This window comes from Anarhichas minor, unplaced genomic scaffold (genome assembly GCF_050575085.1).
Source record: "Anarhichas minor isolate MPS153535 unplaced genomic scaffold, ASM5057508v1 ptg000025l, whole genome shotgun sequence".
NCBI lineage: Eukaryota > Metazoa > Chordata > Actinopteri > Perciformes > Anarhichadidae > Anarhichas > Anarhichas minor.
The window spans coordinates 11,958,010-11,979,081 of NW_027466471.1; the positions used below are offsets into that span (position 1 = coordinate 11,958,010).

A 21,072-nucleotide genomic window follows, 5' to 3' on the forward strand; every position below is an offset into this window, starting at 1 on the left:
TTCAAGCTCCTCCCAGGAAACACGAATCCCACCGAAGATCGTGTCTGTTACACGTGTCTCACTCTGTGGTTAAAAACATTGATAAAATAAATAACCACTTGTTGTCCGGTCTGTAAATGGAAGTCAGTCCCTGAAACTTTAAAGTGTGAAGGAATGAATTTACAATGAACATGTGATGAATGAGAGAAGGCAAAGGTGTCCATGGTTGAAGTTTGTGGGCTTTTACGTTACCACTCAAAACGGTGCTGATTTCTCGGTCTGAGTGATTCCTCTGTCTTATGAACGATCTTTGATCTTCTTCTCTGCGCTCCTCTCGCGGCAACTGCACGAACGCGCCAAAATAAGAAAACACAAGCAGCGTCAGTGACAGCGACAGATAAAAGCGGAGGTCAAACCGTCGAAATAACTTCTAAAACGTTTCAAATGCAGCTTTGCTGACAGGTTTAAACAAACCGAGCGGGAGTTTGGTTTATTTCATTTCGCCGTGTGGCAGCCGGCAGACCGAAGATAGAAGATGGTTCTACAAAACAGTGGACGGTACAAAGCGGAGCGAGGACAAAGTGGAGGGGACCAGGAGAACCAGTGAGTTGATCCATGCTTCCTCTGAAAGTAGTCTAGACGGACACGATATACTCTAAGTGGTATTTAGTATGTGACATATGCAACCTGTTGTGTAAAGTAGCTGTTGTGTGTGTTTGTAAACAGGGACGATGGATCCCCGATGTCGGCCCTCAAGCGGCTCGAGCGCAGCCAGTTCACCGACGAGATGGATGCCCGCTTCGGTTTCGACAGGATGAAGGAGCCGGGGGAGAAAACGGGCTGGCTGATCAACATGCACCCTGTAAGTATAGACACACACACACACACACACGGTGTCATATCTGGCCTGTTGAATGTCTGGTATTAAATGAGACACTTCTCTACTTCTTAGACTGAGATCCTGGACGAGGACAAGCGTATGATCAGTGCTGTGGACTATTATTTCATACAGGACGATGGAAGCAGGTTCAAGGTGTGACATTGTTTTTTTTTTTTAAACATAATCATGAAACATTAAAATGTGCACCTCACAGCCTTCTCCACTGCTCTAACACATCCTGTCTGTAGGTGGCCCTCCCATTCAAGCCATATTTCTACATCGCTACTAAAAGGGTAAGACGGTGTTTGTCATTTGGTTCTCATGTCATGTCATCACTTTCAACGACTTGCTCCTTAAAGACGCCTTTACTTCCAGAACTGTGAGAGAGAAGTCATCTCGTACTTTTCGAGAAAGTTTCAAGGAAAGGTGGCGAAGCTTGAAGTTATCCCAAAAGAGGACCTCGACCTGGTGAGAGTTTTTTTTTTTTTTGTGTATATTATGTAACAGAAAGGAGATTTGAACACAACGCCACATTTACCAACATGTTGAACTGTGCTGGCCTGTTCTCCTCAGCCGAACCATCTCGTCGGGCTGAAGAGAAGCTACGTCAAGCTGTCATTCAGCACCGTGGACGACCTCATGAAGGTAAAGCGTGAGATCTCCCCGGCAGTACGCAAGAACAGAGAGAGGGAGCAGTCCAACGACTCCTACACCGCAATGTTATCAAGGTACCACCAAACCATCAGTTTCTAATAATAACCTGTTAGTTCCAGTTTAATATTGATCCGCTGACACCGTTGTTGTTTTTTTTGCAGTGCCCTATCGGGGGGCAATGTGGCCTCGGCAGATGAAGCCGGGAGTTCAAAGAGTATCTCAGACCAGTTGGACAACATCGTGGACATGAGGGAGTACGATGTGCCCTATCATGTGCGGTTGTCCATCGACCTCAAGATCCACGTGGTAAAGATCGATTCCTGTCGTCCCGATGTTTTAGAGGATTCGCGTGCTTGTTGTTCTGATCTCTACTGTCTTTATTTCTCAGGCTCACTGGTATAATGTTCGATACAGAGGCAGCGCTTACCCACCGGAGATCGTTAGGAGAGACGATCTTGTGGAGCGACCAGTATGAGGATTTTATTTATTACGTTGCAACATGGGATCTGACGTTGATTCAGCGACTTCATTAAAGCATTGTTTTGTTTTTGTTTTGTTCTTTTTAGGACCCTGTTGTTATGGCTTTCGACATCGAGACCACCAAGCTTCCACTGAAATTCCCGGACGCAGAGAGCGATCAGATTATGATGATGTCCTACATGATTGATGGACAGGTGAGTTATATTCATGATATGTAGTATTCTGTTACTAATGTGTCAGTTTGACTAACTCTGTGTTTGATTTTTAAAGGGGTTTCTAATCACAAACAGAGAGATCGTCTCTGAGAACATCGAGGATTTTGAATTCACTCCCAAGCCTGAATATGAAGGCCCGTTCACCATTTTCAACGAGGATGATGAGGTAGATATACTGTGTATACTGTCTTCAAAGATGAAAATATATAATTAATAAATAAAAATGCAACACTTTTGTTTTTGCTCCCATAAATTAAAAAATCTAAAAGACTTTTTCTAGGCACTCAAAAGGCTCATCTTTCACAAATTTTAAAATCCGTGTTGGTATTTCTTCCTTGCAAATCATAGTTCAGAGTGCCTAATACATAAGGAGAAGTGCTCACTAACATGATTTTTTTTTTTTTTTTACAAATGTGAGAGAAATAAGCATTTTAAGTGAACAGAAAAAGTGTTTAACTCATGGGGAAATGAGAGCGAAAACAAAAGCATTTATATTTTAGTTCAGGTTAAATGTAACGCTCTGTGGTTGCGTAATAACATGTGGTGATCTGGGTTTGGCCGCAGGCGGCTCTCATTCAGAGGTGGTTTGATCACGTTCAAGAAACCAAGCCAAACATCTTTGTGACCTACAACGGAGACTTCTTTGACTGGTGAGCCGTCATTTGCTGTTTCTGTAAAAATGATTCATATACTCCGACGTTTATCTCTCACCTCGCTCACTCTGTTTCCACTCTTTCAAGGCCTTTCATCGAGACCCGGGCTGCCCTCCATGGACTGAACATGCACCAGGAGATCGGTTTCCAGAAGGATAACCAGGGAGAGTACAAGTCCACTCAGGCCATCCACATGGACTGCTTAAGGTTTGCAGTCCTCTGACACTGTTAAAATGATCTCGGTGTGGTTTACGTAAACATACGCATAGGGATTCATTTCAGATCATTTTGTTTTTCTTGCATCATCCTTCCAACCTGCTTCTCCTCTTGTGTCAGGTGGGTAAAGAGAGACAGCTATCTGCCGGTGGGAAGTCATAATTTGAAGGCAGCAGCGAAAGCCAAATTGGGCTACGACCCAGTGGAGCTGGACCCGGAGGAGATGTGCCGCATGGCAACTGAAGAGCCACAGGTACACTAATGGACTTCTTACAGCTCGGGGAAATAAAGAATTCACTTTATTTATTTTGTTGACTTTGTCTTTTTCTCTACTTTTCTGTTAGACTCTAGCTACCTACTCTGTGTCAGATGCCGTGGCCACATATTACCTGTACATGAAATATGTTCACCCCTTCATTTTCGCTCTGTGCACCATCATCCCCATGGAGCCCGATGAGGTTTGTCTTTTGTTAAAAAAATAAACGTATATAAAACGCTAAAATCTAAAATAATATAGTGCATTTCTAAATAATCCTGTCTTTTCTTCCAGGTGCTGCGTAAAGGCTCTGGGACTCTGTGTGAAGCTCTGCTCATGGTGCAGGCCTTCCACGCAAACATCGTCTTCCCCAACAAGCAGGAGCAGGTGTTCAACAAAATGACCGACGACGGCCACGTCATGGACTCCGAGACCTACGTGGGCGGCCACGTGGAGGCGCTGGAGTCGGGAGTGTTTCGCAGTGACATCCCCTGCCGTTTCAAGATGGTACGTCTCAGTTCAACTTACAGCCGGTTTCTTCACTCCACTGCTTTCTGCTTGTGTTGAGCGTGACAGTTTGGTCTGGTGCGTTGACAGAACCCGGCTGCATTTGACTTCCTGCTGCAAAGAGTTGAGATGACGATCCGCCATGCCATTGAGGAAGAGGAGAAAATACCGTTGGAGCAAGTCACCAACTTTAATGAGGTATGTTGACTCCAATTTGGGCACTGGCTTTTAAATGTTGAAGTTGTTAAATATATTTTTTTTTCTTCTCAGGTTTGCGAGGAGATTAAAAACAAGCTGACTTCCCTGAAGGAGGTCCCAAACAGGATCGAATGCCCCCTCATCTACCATCTGGACGTTGGGGCGATGTACCCAAATATCATCCTCACCAACCGCCTGCAGGTAAAGGAAAACTCAAAAGCAATATGCACGGGATGAAAAATGTAGAAAAGCATTGAATTCAATACTTCATTTTCTACTTTTACAGCCATCCGCGATGGTTGATGAGGCCACGTGTGCTGCCTGTGACTTTAACAAGCCTGGAGCCACCTGCCAGAGGAGGATGGCCTGGCAATGGAGAGGGGAAATCAGTAAGTTATTGTTGTTGTTGTTGTTGTTGTTGTTATGTTTATGACAAAGAACTGAGGAGCTAAAAGACTCAAAACCTGCAAACAGCGCTCCTACGGTGTTCATGTGGGGTTGAATACAGTCAAATAAATTCACACCGTTCCCTCCGTCTGCAGTGCCGGCCAGCCGCAGTGAGTTCCACCGCATCCAGCAGCAACTGGAGTCTGAGAAGTTCCCGCCGTATTTCCCCAACGGTCCACCGCGGGCCTTCCACGCTCTGAACAGGGAGGAGCAGGCCAAACATGAGAAGAAACGTCTGGCAGGTACTTTCTTTTCTTTCTTTCTTTTTTAGATTTTGGGTATATTCGCATTCTAAAATACTGAACTCCAAACCACAGTACGACCTGTCTTGCCTTTGTCTCAGACTACTGTAAGAGGGCCTATAAGAAGATACACGTCACCAAGCGGGAGGAGCGAGTCACCACCATCTGTCAGAGAGAAAACTCCTTCTACGTCGACACCGTGAGAGCGTTCAGAGATCGCCGGTACGAATTCAAAGGACTTCACAAGGTACGTTTTGGTATTTACAGAAAATGAAAGTACAATCACCTATGCTATTTTCAATTCATTACATATTTCCATATGTTTCGAATGGGTTTTTTCCTTTCAATTTCTCACAGTTCAGCTGTTAAACACAACTTGTAATTGCACTCTGTGCTTGAAATTCTTCTTGCCCATTAAAATCGCTTGCTGTAAAGTACTTGCTACCTTTGCTTCAGGTGTGGAAGAAGAAGCTGTCAGCGGCTCAGGACAGCGGAGACGCTGCTGAGATAAAGCGCTGCAAAAACATGGAGATCCTGTACGATTCCCTTCAGATGGCTCACAAATGTATTCTGAACTCTTTCTACGGCTACGTCATGAGGAAAGGGTAGGAGTCAATCAATCTGATCATCAAATATCTCCTTACGTTCACTGTTACGTGAGCTCTTAAGCCTTCGCTGCTGGTGACATCGGGCATTGCTTAACGGCACTCTGCTGCAGACCTGATGTTTGTGCTGCCTTCGTGTTTCCATCAGGGCGCGCTGGTACTCCATGGAGATGGCTGGCATCGTGTGCTACACCGGAGCCAACATCATCACTCAGGCCAGAGAGCTCATCGAACAGATAGGGTGAGTGTCATATCAATAAGGAGATACCGCATCGCAGAAATTCTTTGGTCAGTGTGAGGTCAGCTCCAACTCGGGAAAGATGGAGCTGGAAGGGATCCAGCAGATTCTTGCCAACATTTGGGCTTTTATCCAGCGCCTGCTCTTTTACTTTAGTAGCAGATGTTGTTTATACTGCAGGTCATATTACGGTTGCATGACTGGCTTAGATCATCGAAATTAAAGACTTCGACAAACTTCCTAATACGTGAATTTAAAAACAATACATTTCCATTTTCGCATTCACCACGTTTGTCACTTCTACTGCTCCGCAACTCAGGAGGCCCCTCGAGTTGGACACCGATGGTATCTGGTGTGTCCTGCCCAACACCTTCCCTGAGAACTTTGTGGTGAAAACCAGCAATGAGAAGAAGCCCAAGGTGACCATCTCTTACCCGGGGGCCATGCTGAACATCTTGGTGAAGGAGGGGTTCACCAACGATCAGTACCACGAGCTGATCGACCCCGCGTCCCTCAGTTACAACATCAAGTCGGAGAACAGCATCTTCTTTGAGGTGGACGGACCGTATCTGGCCATGATCCTGCCGGCCTCGAAGGAGGAAGGGAAGAAGCTGAAGAAAAGGTAAAGCACTAGAGGATTGTGTTTTTCTGTGATTAGGTGTAATGTTCCAATGTCCCTGGTTGATTGGTGAATGGGCAACGTTCATTTTAAAATGTTCAGAGGTTGTGATTTAAGTCTCCTCTGTTCATTTCAGGTACGCTGTGTTTAATGAGGACGGCTCTCTGGCTGAGTTGAAGGGTTTTGAAGTGAAGAGGAGGGGAGAGCTCCAGCTCATTAAGATTTTTCAGTCGTCGGTGTTTGAGGCTTTCCTTAAAGGAACCACTCTGGAGGAGGTGTACTCCTCCGTGGCCAAAGTGGCCGACTACTGGTTGGACGTTCTGTACAGCAAGGTAAAAACCTGTGATCAAAATGTATAAAACGGCATTCTAGTCTTACAAGATATTCACATCATGCTTTCAGACGTGTTTTGTGTAACTTGGGTCAGGCGTTTAGCAAATATCTGAAAATAATTAGTTGTCTTCACAAAAGCTGATTGATTTACTTCGTTGCTTTTCCAGGCTGCCAACATGCCAGATATGGAGCTGTTTGAACTGATTTCAGAGAATCGTTCGATGTCCAGAAGGCTGGAGGACTACGGAGAGCTGAAGTCCACGTCTATCAGCACGGCTAAGAGACTGGCTGAGTTCCTGGGAGACCAAATGGTGAAAGATAAAGGTCTGAGCTGTCGCTACATCATCTCCCGGAAACCTGAGGGTTCGCCTGTCACAGAAAGGTGGGACAACAGCTCTGAAAATACACTTTTATTACTCAAACTATTACAGGAGGCGTTCTTTAACATTGTATATATTCTGTAAAATATCAGAGCCAAGCTGTGTAAGCAGATTATTAGGCGAGACAGATTCCAGGTGTGAGTAGCTGTCTGTCGTTTCCATGGCTCTTTTTTTTTTTTTTTTTACAGTGGACATTTTGACCTGTAGTATCAGGAAATGTACAGGTGTTATTAATTAGTGACGGCTCCCTTGTCCTCAAGTGTCCCTGTAAGACATGATAGTGACGAAGGGATAATGAAGATACAATTACATCCACATGCTTTAGCTTCTCCTGGCTTCTCCATCTCTATCTACACTGTAAGATGTCCAATAAGGGCACAAAATGCCAAAACATGTACAAAAACAATTTGGTTAAAAACACACTGCCATAAGAATAGATGTGATAGATTTTCTGATGTCGGCGGGATCAAATGAAATGATGTCGGATGGTAAATGTTTGTGGAGAACAAACACTTTGTGATAATACAAGAAATAAAAGCTTTGGGTTTCCCACTGATTGATTTGTCTTTCTCCATCAGAGCCATTCCTCTCGCCATCTTCCAGGCAGAGCCCAGTGTGAAGAAACATTTCCTTCGTAAGTGGTTGAAGCTGCCCAGCCTGCATGACTTGGACATCCGCGCTGTGAGTTTGTTAACAAACATTTTATGCACTTAACTTTTAGTGTTCTGTGTGAGTTTACTCTGACATTCCAATTTCTGTTTGTGGACCTTTTCAGATTCTTGATTGGAGTTATTACATCGAGCGGTTGGGAAGCGCCATCCAGAAAATCATCACCATCCCTGCAGCTCTTCAACAGGTAAAAATCAAACGCATTCATTCATTCATTTCATTCACCTCGCTGTCTGTCCGTGGCTGATGTAACGATAGGATTTTAATTGTTTCTGTTCATCATCAGGTGAAGAACCCGGTACCCAGAGTGAGGCACCCTGACTGGCTTCACAAGAAACTCCTGGAGAAAAATGATATCTACAAGCAAAAGAAAATCAGTGAGCTGTTCACCAGTGAGGGCAAGAGACAGGTTTGTTCACCTCACAGCAACATGTTCTGTCAAAGTGTCAACACAGTCCTCGGTCAGAAACTCAAGGGATGTTTCCCGAGGTGACTTTCCTCTGGTTAGAGGCAGTGTCTCCGGCCACTAGCCCACCTTGCTGCCCCGTTATGCACCGTTTCTTGTTTTTTTGCTTTTCTCTCAGGTGGCCCATCAGCCTCTTGAAGCAGGCCAAGCTGCGGACATAGAGGACTTTGGGATGCGAGCCAAACCTCTGCAGCCAGCCATCCTCATCAGCACCAAGCGGAAGCGGGCTTCTCAGGGAGAGGACAGCCAGGTGGAGTCTCAGGATGTCGAGCTCACTCAGTCCTGGAGAGAGATCCTGGGGCCGCCCCCACCTACGGGAAAGACCCGGGTAAGCTAGCGGCAACAAGCACAACGTTTTGCATGTTGTGCCAGATGATTTCTCGTCTTAAGGCAATTGCTAATGCCTTCTGAATATATATTGGACATGACACAGATATGTTGAGACATTTTGTTCAAAAAACGTTTGTGTCTGTATACAGGAGGAGCGGCTAGTGTGGCTGCGTTACCAAAAGAAGAAGTGGGAGCTGCAGCTGAGACAGAGGAAGGAGAGAAAGAAGAGGAGGAGGCTGCTGGATGGGGTAGCTCAGCCCGTAGGGGGAGGAGTGATCAGAGATGGCCCCACCACCGGCCTGGGAAGCTTCCTCCGCAGAACCGCACGCAGCATCCTGGACATGCCGTGGCAAATTGTGCAGGTGAGGCGAAGGTCACCCCATTATCATCCTCGAGTCAGTTTAACAAAGGTCATAATCCAAAGAAAATCTTCTAATCTTCTCTCGTGTTCCTCTCAGATTGCAGAGACTAGTCATCCTGGTCTGTACAAGTTGTGGGCTGTGATTGGAAATGACCTCCACTGCATGAAGCTCAACATCACTCGGGTCTTCTATGTCAATCAGAAAGTCCCCAAACAGGAAGAGGGAGCCACATACAAAAAGGTATGCAATAAGAAAACGCAGTAAAAAAACAAACTCATTAACGTTTTTATAAATGTGTTGTCGTAAAAAATCAATTTTTTCGTCTTCAGGTGAACCGCATGCTGCCTCGCTCCAACATCGTGTACTACCTTTATGAGTACTGTGTACCAGAGGACATGTACCAGCAGCACATCAATGAGATCAACGCTGACCTGTCTGCCCCGGACATTGAAGGAGTCTATGAAACACAGGTACAGTATATAGACCTCCAGGAGGTTTTCATAACCTCTCTCATGATGCTTTCTGTGTGCGAGTCCAGCTGGTATGCCATTGTAAACAGAATGCAACGCTCTCCTTCAGGTCCCGTTGCTGTTTCGTGCACTGGTGCAGCTCGGATGTGTGTGCATGGTCAACAAACATGTTGTGAGGGATCTGGCTGGCAGGGAGGCTGACACTTTTGACCTGGAGCATCTGGAGATGAGGTCTCTGGCCCAGTTCAGCTACCTGGAACCTGGTAAGACCCGCCTGACACACTGGTCACTTTGAATTGATGTCAGAATGATCTTATAGGGATTATTGTTTTGACTGTTTCTTTTATTTACCATTTACCTAATATTTGTTGGTGTTATGTTTCCTCTGTCCTCTCAGGGAGTGTTCGCCACATTTACCTGTATCATCACAGTCAGGGTCATAAAGCTCTGTTTGGCCTGTTCATCCCCTCTCAGCGCAAAGCCAGCATCTTTATCCTGGACACAGTAAGAACAACCGGTTTCTTTATTTCTTCTACGGTCATCGTGTTGGTCTTTTGACTCATATCTTGTCAAGTGCTGATAAATGCGTGGCGGCTTTAGTGAAAGCTTAATAGTAGATTTTCTATTTGATTTACCAAAGGAGAAATAAGGCTGATATCAATGTCGATGCATCCCTTTCCAGCTGGCAGAGAACAATCCTTAAGGTCGGTCTTTATTTTATCTCTTAAAGGTCAGAAGCAACCAGATGCCCAACCTGACTAACCTCTACACAGCTGAGCGCACTGCTCTCCTGGAGAAGACGAGCGAAGAACTCCTGCCTCCAGAGAAACATAACTTTGAGGTCCGAGCTGAAAACGACGCGAAGGCTATTAACCGCGCTCTTCAACGCATACTTCTAAACTACAAGGTAAAACGCACTGGAGCTGTTAAAATACGCAGTTATCTTCTAATTATTACACACACCGACTACCGCTACTTGTGTTCATGTGGCTAAATTGGTGATGTATAACCGAGTGTCTGTTGCTGCTGACAGGATGAGCGCCGTGGGCCCACCCTCATCGCCGTGCAGTCAAACTGGGAGTTGCGGCGGTTGGCAGCAGGGATGCCGGTGCTTGAAGAGTTTCCAGTCGTTCCAGTACACGTGGTTGATGAGATCAGCTATAACGTGCTGGACTGGCAACGCCACGGTGCCCGGCGCATGATCCGCCACTACCTCAACCTGGACAGCTGCTTGTCGCAGGCTTTCGACATGGCTAGGTACGAACTACACACTGCTAGCTCTGTGGACTTCTCTACCAACACCCCGGCATGCTCTCTTTGTTGCTGTAGTCTCTAGTAAAGTCTGTTCTCAGTTTGTAATTTGTGTTGACGCCATTCCGATTTTGTTTCAGGAAACATTTGAACTTATAATACAAACCCTTGCTTTCAGGTATTACCACTTACCTGTGGGGAACTTGCCTCAGGATGTGTCGATCTTCGGCTCAGACTTGTTCCTGGCAAGACATCTACGGAAACACAACCACCTGCTGTGGCTTTCTCCCACAGCCAGGCCCGACCTCGGAGGAAAAGAGGCCGATGACAGTCGCCTGGTCATGGAAAGTGATGACAGGGGCTCTGTGGAGATCAATTCTCAAGGATGCTATTCCACAGGTGCTCACACACCAGGAACACACTTAATCTGCGTCCAAGAAGACGCAAACAAATCATAAAGCAACTGCATATTTTATGAAGCGTCTCTTCTCTGTCTTTATGGACGACCCTGTTTCTGTTTCTTTCAGTGTGTGTGGAGTTGGACCTGCAGAGCCTGGCAGTTAACACCATCCTCCAATCACAACATGTCAATGACATGGAGGGTGGAGCCAGTCTGGGTGTCAGTTTTGATGTGATCCAGCAGGCCTCGTTGGAGGACATGATGTCAGGGAACCAGGGAGCCAGCGCTCTCGCCAGCTATGATGAGACCGCTCTCTGCTCCAACACCTTCAGGTGTGTAAACATCTGTTGTGTGTGTGTGTGTGTGACTATTTAAACCCACATGACACACGGTCTACCACCAGTGTGGCAAGGAAGCATGTCGTGTTTTTAATCGCCTCTGTGTTGTATGAGCAGGATCTTGAAGAGCATGGTGGTCGGATGGGTCAGAGAGATCACGCAGTACCACAACGTGTACGCAGACAACCAGGTGATGCACTTCTACCGCTGGCTGCGCTCCCCCAGCTCTCTGCTCTATGACCCCGCACTGCACCGCACCTTGCACAATATGATGAAGAAGGTGTTTCTACAGTGAGTGCCACATCGTCCTCTATACTGCAAACAAAAGATATATATATAGTTTATTTAGTCATAATGGTAAATCTTTTGTGTAATGTATCAGCCACCTGTTGTATCGGAGAGCGTTTGGCGTCTTTAATGAGGGCAAAACTATTCATTGACTTTTTAATATTATTGATGTCTGGTTTTGAATGTTGCATTGCTGTATGTCCACCTATTGATATACATAACAGCTACAATGTCATCATTTATTAATCATTCTCTCATTATGCTGTCAGGTTGGTTTCAGAGTTCAAGCGCCTCGGCTCCACTGTGGTGTACGGAAACTTCAACAGGATCATGTTGTGCACTAAGAAACGCAGGATAGACGACGCCATCGGCTATGTGGAATACATCACCAACAGGTAACGCATGTATCCTCTGCACGTCTGCATGTAGAGATCTTTGCATTGTGAAGGAATGTTAATCACCAGATTCATGCAATTATTGTAAACTATTATCATTACTTAATACAAAATTATGTACATATACTTATTCATACCTGCATCCATATATAGAAATGATAAAGATGTAAAACTAATGTAGCTGTATTAAATGAGTAAAGACTAGTCCGTATCTGTGTCTTCAGTAGTGTGACGTTAAAGTCAGACCATTAAAATCAGAAGAATAAACATAATTATTCATTAGAGCAGTGAGTTGTTAGCCATAGATGGTATTGCGGTCTTCATCATGGAAGTGAATACTGTAACACAAACCGCCCATTAGACTAATGGAGGGGAAAGTCAATGGGGAATTTAGGCCAATAAATACAAAAAATCGATCAATATTGTAACGGTAAACGAAATATAATTTGGTTATTGAAATATTGCAATATTGCAAACACCAAATGTTGTTCTAGCCTTGCTAATGATCATTTCCTGGTTTTAAATGATTTTGAAAGTACAGTAGTCGTCCCCAAAATATCTCAACAAGGTATTTTATCAAAAAACTGACTTTTCAGTCTCTCTTATAATATTGTAACCTGGCTGTTTCTCCTCTAGCATCCACTCCAGAGAAATCTTCCACTCTTTGTCCATCTCCTTCTCCCGATGCTGGGAGTTCCTGCTGTGGATGGATCCAGCCAACTACAGCGGGGTGAAGGGCAAACTGCCCTCCAGCATCATGTACGGAGAGGTAATTCAAACTGTAACTTCTCCCTTACACTATATTTGCACTGATTAAAGTAGCAGAACACAAACCCATTCCTCCTTTTTTTTTTTTTTTCATTTTTTTTTTTTTCAGGTAGGAGGCAAACAGAAGAAAAAGAGCCGGGGGGAGGGAGAAGAGGAGGGCAGTGAGGATGAAGACGAGGCTGAAGCAGACGTTGAGGAAGATGACGGTGATAGAGAGACAGATGAGGTGGAGGAGCTGATTGAGAGCAACTGGAACATCATGCAGTATCTGCCCCAAACTGCCTCCTGTCAGAAATACTTCCTCATGACTGTCTCCGGTAAAAATAAAATCTATACTCGATTGATTGTTTTGTGTTTCTCTTTCTGCCAATTCTCACGCACAAACTTTCCCCGCCAGCCTACATTGCAGCGGTCTATCACAGCATGAAAGAGGAGCTGAGGCGGAACGCTCCTGGAGCAACGCCAGTCAAGAGACGTGGCGGCAGCCAGGCTTCCCAGCAGGCCGTGGGGGATTTGAGTGCTCTTCCTGGTAAGGTGCTTTAGTTACTCAATTTTTTGTTTTTTTTAGAAACCCCACATTACACTCATTAGAGTCGCTGCAGACAAGTGTTTGCTACACTTAAACGTATGAAGGGAAGCTTTCAATTGTATTTAGATGGATTTCCTCTCAGATGGGATGTTTTTTTTAAAACTCTCCCCCACAGGAATGATCTCCTTCTCCCAGGAATACGTGTCCAACGAGCTCACACAGAACTTTTTCACCATCACTCAAAAAATCCAGAAGAAGGTGACTGGTACCAGGAGTGTCAACCAGGCCTCGGAGATGTTCCCCGTCCTGCCCGGATCCCACCTGCCACTCAACAACCCGGCACTGGAGTTTATCAAATATGTCTGCCAGGTACATCACCAAGTAACTTACAAAGCTCTTTTCACGTGTTGCATCAAGTCGTTATTTTCCTCTCACCGTGTGGCAATTCCATCGTTTGTCTGTCCAGGTCCTTTCCCTGGATGCCAACATAGTGAACCAGGTGAACAAGCTGAAGAGAGACCTCCTGCGTCTGGTGGACGTTGGAGAGTTTTCAGGGGAAGCCCAGTTCTGTGACCCCTGTAGCACCTACGTCCTGCCCGAGGTCATCTGCCACCAATGCAATTTCTGTCGTGACCTCGACCTCTGCAAGGACCCATCTGTGGCTCAAGTGAGAGGAGGAGCTCTGATATGCTGGCATAATAATCAACCCTGTTATGACTCGTGATTCCAGTTCGATTGAACCCTTATTTCCTCTCCTCAGGATGGATCGGTTTTGCCTCAGTGGTTCTGCTCCAACTGCCAGGCGCAGTACGAGACTGAGTGTATCGAGATGGCTCTGGTGGAAGCTCTGCAGAAGAAACTGATGAGCTACACGCTGCAGGACCTGGTGAGGGGAAAATGATGATTTTTATACTGAATAGATTAATAACTCGATACGTTTTGAGGGTGTCCGTTGTCCTCGTGGTTAATACATAAACTGTAATGGTTTCCTTTTGCTGTCCTCTCTCCCCCCATGTTTCCTTTCTGTGTCTCTACTGTTACTATCAAATAAAGGCAAATGCCAAAAGATCTTTAAAGAACAAATGTTTTGAACTTAACAAAATATTGAAAGAGAGAATCTCTTCTGTGAATCTCTGTAGTAAAGATTGTGGGACAGTGAGTAGGTAATCCTATAGGTACCACCAGCATCAAAAAATAATTTAAAATGTTGAAGGTGAAGAATTCATTAATGGTCAAAATCTGTTATACAACACTGAATAATTTAGCCGAAGCTGCCTCACCACTAAAGAGCACTTTGTGATTTTAGGTGTGTACAAAATGTAAAGGAGTGAAGGAAGCGAACATGCCTCTGTACTGCAGATGTGCCGGAGACTTTGGCCTCACGTTCCCAACCAAGGTTCCTACTCTCAAATTCATTACATCAATTCAGTTTAGTGATAAAAGCACACGATTCTTCCCCTTGCACGTTGTTCTAACAGCTGTTTTTCTTTCCCCCCTCCTCTATTCCAATAAAAGAGCTTCTCTGAGCAGATCTCAGTGTTTCGCAACATAGCGTCCCACTACAGCATGAGCTTCCTGGCGGAGACCATCGACTGGTTGCTTGGTATGAGCCCACAGATCAACCAGAACGCTCAATGAATGTGACATCCAACGCTCCCTCGGCTGCAACTGTGGCAACCACTTCTCAATCTGGAAACACTGTATTCGGACACTTTTCATGCACTTGTTCATCTGTTTCTATGCTCTTTGATGGTGTGTAATCAGGACGGGTTTAAGGAGAAATATGTGCACTGTAGATATGTTTGAAGTCTTGATTATGCCATAAAATAATTATATTTTGTCACCACTGTTAATAAATATTGTGTTTTAACTGCGAGTCTGAATGCTTTCATTGCTCAGTTACTTCAGTCTGTGCTGTAGAAATGCACTGCAGTTCTGCCTCAAAGGGAAAAGAGCATAAACATCCTGAGTGCCATCGACTCTGGGGACCTTCATTCATCACCAGTCATATAAGCTGAGCTTCTGCCTCATTTGGCTGCTAATGTGTGGGTTATGGCTTGAACTACTCTGACTTGACGCCCCCCCCCCCCCCCCCCTTATTCTGTCTACTCACAGTAAAATACGAAACACATGTCTGATGCTGCTTTATTGCAAATTGCTTTGTCGTTAATTTGAGTTTTTCTTCGGTGCTGCAATTGCAAAGAAATTCTAGGTTCTCTGCTTTTGAGTTTTATGTTTGAGGAGTTATTTAGCCAATCTGAACCTTTCAAGTCTTTTTCTTGCAGTTTTAACATTTAAATTCAGCCTGAGCAATTTCCACAGTGATATGAATAGATCAGGTGCTTTTGGCTGTTTGTGAATTAAGTTTTTACTGTTACTGAATGTAAAAATGTTCACTGCGAGCTGGTCTGGATCATGATCTTAACCCATGCACGTCCTTCACTGTAACCTCGTTGCCCCACAGATGACGTCTCCCAGACAAGTAATCACATTTCAGACTCTGATCTCAGGCACAAGTAGATTGGCTCTTTAAAGCGTCTCACTGACAATTGCTGTACATGTCGGATGACGGACGAAGGAGCACTTAGGGCCTCTGACTTACTTCTTTAAATTTTTAATTGTTAATAAAAACATCTTAGATCAGACAGCAGTTATTGAGCTTAGCTCTGGGATGGATTGAAACAGCCACTATCAGTTTAAGATGGATCATGATATGAATTTGCGGCTTATTACGTGACATAAACGACTTCCAAACTGACATGTGACTGCATTGTGCTGCTCCATCCATCGTGGCAGATATCGATCCATTAGACCTTATAGTCTTAAGTCATTTTTCACCACTGACATTTGTATTGCTCTCAGGCATCCAGATGGATTCACTCTTCCCCGCAATCTTGTTAGAGAAACCATTTCAAGGAAAATGTCAGTGTGATTTGATTACTGCTCATTGCTCTCCTTGTGTGTCTCCTGGCCGTTTCCTCCTGTATCTATCGTAATGCTGAACACACCAGGTTGAAAGACAAAGGAAATCTGAATAATATGGTTCTTCAAAAATGTTTTAGTTTGTAATAATGCAGATTTATAAGAGCAGAGGTGAATGTTTCTGTTTATGAAATTCAATAAGAACTTGAGTTGTTAGAAGACATTTATTGCACTGAATGTCTACGATACACTGATACAAATGAGCATAGTTTGTTTTTCTTCTATGAAATGGTTTAGTTTTTATTCATACTTAGAAAATAAGCACATTTTCAAAATAGAGTTACTGCAAGTCATGTCAAGTGAAAGAGAAACAATTAACTTCATTGTCACACGCGTTGGGGTCCATCAAGGTTTGAGATGTTACATGAGCTGAATCCACTGCACAGGCTGAGACTTTGAGACGACCGGCCGTCTGTCAGATGATGCCTCCTCTGTCACTGGTTCTCTGGCAGTTTGTTTCCACTCACAACAGCATGGCGACCGCTGGCAGCCCATAACTGAGCTGCTGCAGACACCTGAGGAACCACTCAGAGTTGCTCGCAGTCAGCTGATGGAGGAGCGTCCGTATTCTTGGCCAGGGAGGACTGAGGCGACTGTGACGACATTACAGCGGTACGCCCTCTGACAGGTCTGAATGGTTTGAGCCGAAGCTGTTGATGTAGCTGAGCTCTGTGGGAGTGGGCACCGCAGGCTCCTTGATAATCTGCGGAGGACACGTATCCTTCACTTAGTGAGCCAGCATGCAGTTCAACCATCAGTAGTTTTACCATTTATTTCTGTGAAAAAGACGTATACAGCACACAAAATATGGACAATCTTTCTTGAGAATACTGTTGTTTCTCCATTTCATTCAGGAAATCATTTAAATGTACTTGTGAGGTTGTTTAGATGATGATTACTTTTACTTAAATAAACACAAAAAGTGTTCACTTGTAACTACCATGGCCACCAACTTGGTAACTAATATACAATTAATAAAAATGTATTCAGTACCAAATGATGTACTTCAATACATATAGTATATTCGTAAAAATGGATTGTTGAGCTCTTCTTTTTAGCCATTATTTAGGATACAAAACCTGTAATGAACCCATATGTGTTGAAGTTGAATAAATTATGCTTATTTCTCACCTCGTCAAATTTCCTGTCACTATAGACTTCATTCTTGTCAATAAAAGTCAGCATGATCCAGTCACAGATAATGGTACACTAGAGGGGCGACATGAAAAAGGAATATCAGTTTGTTGTGCAAAAAACGACAGCTTTCACTTTAAAGTCTCGAGATAAGAAATGAACGTATTGGTGACTCACAATCCCAACTGAAGTCATAGCAGTCACCGTGCCGATGATGGTTGGGATGGGACTGAATTTGCCAGCCTGAAAAATAAATGACGTGTAGATAACATCATGACAGCCACAGTGAGCTGGAAATAAATGATAGAGTTTCCACTTACATGTCCGTGAACTATGACATCCAGGCGGATGCCGTAGGCCTTGATGAGCATCCGAGACTCTACCCCATCCTTACTGTAATATTTGGCAAACCTGCACAAATTACAAGGGTTAAGGCTGGGACACTTACCAAAAGCCAAAGTGACAAAAGCAGCTTAACATAATGAACAAAATGGTTAGAGTTGGGCGTTGGAGCTCACCTGTAATAGTAACCAGAGTTGGCCTGATCCTTCCGGAGATCAAGCCGACGGAAGGAGTATGTGGGTTTACAGTGGGAAGGATCCAGGTCCAGGTTACACTTCCAGTTGATGAAAACCCCTATCACTCCTCCCTGGACAACAACACAGTATATCTTTTCTAAAGTAATACTACATTGTCACAAAGTAGGTCATTTGTAACACATACTATACTTAAAATATCATAGAGGCAGTATGCATTGTTTAAAATAAGACATATGGGCGTGGAAGACATCTTTTACTCACAGTCTTGCAGAGCTCATTGAAATTCTGACTGGCTTGTTCTGCAATGTAACCCAGGCGGAAGTTTGGACAGTAGGGCTCTTTCTCCTCATTATAATGACACTTATTGAGATATTTCTGCATGTCACGCTTGCTTGGAGCATCTTTGATATTTCCCCTGCCAAAGACAAGAACCGGAGCTCTTCTGAATTTCTGCAGCTCTCTGGCTTCAGTGTGTGTGTGTGTGTGTGTGTGTGTATGTGTGTGTACTCTACCTCAGCACTTTAAATCTGGGGAAGTGGATAGAGTTCCTGATGAACACTGTGAAGTTGATGGCCGCTTCTAATGCTGGTTCTCTGTTGAAGACACCAAATAATCAGAGTAATCTTGTTTCTTCCACCGTCAGTTGGTTTCAGTTAAATAATCACCACCATTTTGTTCCCAAATGCCCTTGTTGGAGCGTTTTCTGTTGTGTTTGTCTCTTTTGTTTCAACTCTTTTGTTATTGTTGATTTGTTAATTCAGTTTACTGCTAACCATGCTAGCCATTAAACCAGCTGAAAGTCATATTAGCAGCGCATTAGCCTCAGAGCTTTACACTTTACTTTTACTCTTGTGGACTATGTGCATGTCTAACTAACTAGATTGGTTACTGTGTTGTACTTCCAATTGGGGACTAAACATCCATCTTTACTTCTATACTGTCATTTGTGCAAGTGGTTAACAAACTGGCTTGCAAACCCTTAATAGATGGCTTTATCTGCTTCTGAACCCATCTCCTATGTTGCATTTCGCAGTCAATTCCACCACAGAGTGATTTTTTCTTACAAAAATGTTTCATTTGAATTTTTTTAAAGGGCCCTAGGATTTAAAAACATTCAATGATTCACAAGCAAACAGCTAACTAGAAAAGTAATTTTGTGTAGCAGAAATATGTGTCTTCTGATTTCTTATTTTGTTAATCGTCTCTAAACCCCTCAGATTTATCTTGTGGCCCTTTGGGTGAGTCCTGACCCCCCAGGTCTTTTTTCCTGATTTTGAATCACTTTCATGGAATTTGTTCCAAAATTGTTTTTCACAGTTTCACAACTGTTTCCAGTGATACTTCAAAGGTCAACTGCTGTCTTAAACCTTTATATGATGTGCGTTTAGCTCACAATTGTGCACCTATGTGCATAATGATGCAAAATTATTCTCTTGAATAATAAAGTATTGATATAGCTTTGTCCTGTCTTAAGGTTTTACTTATTTTGTTCATGGTTTGAGATATGTGATTTTTTCCCCATTCCTATTCCTTTGGGTTTTTCAAACCTGGCTTGAACGTTCAAACGTGGGGAAGATTATCTCTCATTTGTCTTACCTGACTGCAGCATACTCCTCAATAGGACACCAGGTTTGGATCTCACAGGTTTTGAAGGTGTGGTTCAAGTACTGAACACATATGCCGGTCCTTATGCCTGTAAGAAGGTGTTTAAAACAGCTGCAAAATGTGGCAAATACAGACCAACAAAGCTTGAACAATGGTTTTGTGAGAAGTAAAAGCAGTACCATGGCCATCAAAGTCAACTTCTCCCTTGACACAGTCAGTGTCTGTCGTACAGTTGGCATTGGTAACTTTGCAATGCTGAAGTGAAATAAGACACATTACAGCATTGTCTGTTCTTGCATCCTAGTAGATGTTTTTGTTTAGAAAGCTTTTGTTAACCTCTCACCTCAGCGCAGGTTCCTTGCCTCTGATCATAGGTAACTTCTCGTCTCAATATTGCACTAATCACATCACCACCCTGTGAGGAAAATGCCACAAAAATGCTTTTAGTCAGTGGGGTTTACTCTGCCGTAAAGACGTGATGATGCTGACAGAGTACAGGGGGTGAGAATACTTGATTGTATTGCAGCATTTGTTCTGGACTCACCTCTGAGGGTCGAACATACTCCACAGTGTCCAAGATATCATCTCCACGAACTGCTGTGCCTTTCATGAGCGTGTAAACTGAGCTCTCTGGACGAGTTTCACTCTCTTGGTAGGCTTTCTCATTTATGAAGACATACCTTCAGGAGGATAGAGCAAACAGATGCAACATCACATTTCACATTGATTTATATTGGAGGTATCAGATTACCCTGGATCTGTTCAGCCCTCTATGCTGAAGCCAAGAAAAGAAGAAAATCTGACGCACTTTAATCATAACACTGAAGATATCTAATCTGAGAAATAGTTTAAGATTTGGAACAATAACATAATAATCACATCTTCACAAATTCAAAGTCTCCTCAAACGACATGTCTATTAATGGACAGAGAGCTAAATTATTTTACCCATCAATTGTATCTCCATCATTATGTTATTTTTTTGTTTCCAGTTAATTGCAAACAGTATACACTCTTTTTACACACAAAAGCATATTACTGACAAAAAAGCAATTTAATATTTCTTCAATCCTTCAATTCAATCATAGATTGTCCCCTTTAGCATGCAAGTACACAAACATGAAGCTTACCAGATGAAATAGGTGATCACAAGAAACTGGACGCTTCTGTATATGACTCCAAGAGTTGTGTTTTTAACCACCATCACCTTTGGTGTCTCATAGTCCCAGAAACTAAGAAAATACTCCTTTATGAATTCACGTAGCCCCATGAGGAACTTGTGCAATATTTCACACATGCTGGGATGTCCTTGTGAAGTCTTAATTCTCCGTGATTCTGTCTCTCTGTATACAGCTTTTTCTTTCTTACTCACTGTTCCTCCTCAGCTCCAGACTGCATCTCGATCAAGCATCCCTGTGGCACCAACAGAGAGGGAGAGGAGACGGGGAGGGTGGGGTTCAGCTGTGGTTGAATCATGTCACTATACTGACGATTGTACTGCTTTATGTTGTTTATTAGATGATCATACTTAAAATCTGAAATATATATATGAATTATATATATGAATTATATATATATACTAAATATAAATATATTTATTTATTTATCTTTAGTTTAGAGGGTATGAGTTTAATTTTGTACCCAA

General features: G+C 43.6%; 2 protein-coding genes across 2 annotated transcripts; one reads left to right on the forward strand and one right to left on the reverse strand.

The window, feature by feature from the left end:
• The first annotated feature begins 213 nt into the window (after positions 1-213).
• Positions 214-15,024, forward strand: pole (polymerase (DNA directed), epsilon). The gene is made up of 48 exons (XM_076099597.1): positions 214-582; positions 706-841; positions 932-1,012; positions 1,108-1,152; positions 1,235-1,327; positions 1,433-1,587; positions 1,675-1,819; positions 1,902-1,982; positions 2,080-2,187; positions 2,264-2,374; positions 2,773-2,858; positions 2,949-3,068; positions 3,198-3,330; positions 3,422-3,535; positions 3,628-3,840; positions 3,931-4,038; positions 4,111-4,239; positions 4,325-4,427; positions 4,581-4,727; positions 4,829-4,974; positions 5,184-5,332; positions 5,481-5,573; positions 5,890-6,192; positions 6,326-6,521; positions 6,690-6,904; positions 7,481-7,583; positions 7,678-7,758; positions 7,858-7,980; positions 8,156-8,365; positions 8,517-8,729; positions 8,826-8,969; positions 9,059-9,199; positions 9,309-9,462; positions 9,597-9,703; positions 9,930-10,106; positions 10,233-10,456; positions 10,629-10,849; positions 10,978-11,182; positions 11,306-11,479; positions 11,746-11,871; positions 12,508-12,640; positions 12,749-12,956; positions 13,037-13,168; positions 13,344-13,537; positions 13,635-13,835; positions 13,929-14,054; positions 14,475-14,564; positions 14,684-15,024. The coding sequence occupies exons 1-48, from the start codon at positions 515-517 to the stop codon at positions 14,804-14,806; spliced, it is 6,888 nt and encodes a 2,295-aa protein (XP_075955712.1). The 5' UTR covers positions 214-514; the 3' UTR covers positions 14,807-15,024.
• A 1,730-nt stretch (positions 15,025-16,754) lies between these two features.
• On the reverse strand, positions 16,755-20,724 carry p2rx2 (purinergic receptor P2X, ligand-gated ion channel, 2). Its single transcript, XM_076099610.1, has 12 exons — positions 20,558-20,724; positions 19,973-20,108; positions 19,772-19,843; positions 19,608-19,683; positions 19,420-19,516; positions 18,336-18,416; positions 18,085-18,238; positions 17,803-17,933; positions 17,605-17,695; positions 17,462-17,527; positions 17,282-17,359; positions 16,755-16,853 (listed from the first exon to the last, which is right to left on the reverse strand). Exons 1-12 carry the CDS (start codon positions 20,722-20,724, stop codon positions 16,755-16,757), a joined length of 1,248 nt encoding a protein of 415 aa, XP_075955725.1.
• Between the last annotated feature and the right edge of the window lie 348 nt (positions 20,725-21,072).

Excerpts from the sequence above, each read along its gene's own strand:
- p2rx2 (XM_076099610.1), bottom strand. The coding sequence starts at position 20,724 with ATGTGTGAAATATTGCACAAGTTCCTCATGGGGCTACGTGAATTCATA. Across the intron at positions 19,684-19,771 it reads GGCAAGGAACCTGCGCTGAG|CATTGCAAAGTTACCAATGC; the intron begins GTGAGAGGTTAA and ends ATTTCACTTCAG. Across the intron at positions 17,696-17,802 it reads AACTCTGGTTACTATTACAG|GTTTGCCAAATATTACAGTA; the intron begins GTGAGCTCCAAC and ends TAATTTGTGCAG.
- pole (XM_076099597.1), top strand. The coding sequence starts at position 515 with ATGGTTCTACAAAACAGTGGACGGTACAAAGCGGAGCGAGGACAAAGT. Across the intron at positions 8,970-9,058 it reads AGGGAGCCACATACAAAAAG|GTGAACCGCATGCTGCCTCG; the intron begins GTATGCAATAAG and ends TTTCGTCTTCAG. Across the intron at positions 11,183-11,305 it reads CTCTGCTCCAACACCTTCAG|GATCTTGAAGAGCATGGTGG; the intron begins GTGTGTAAACAT and ends TTGTATGAGCAG.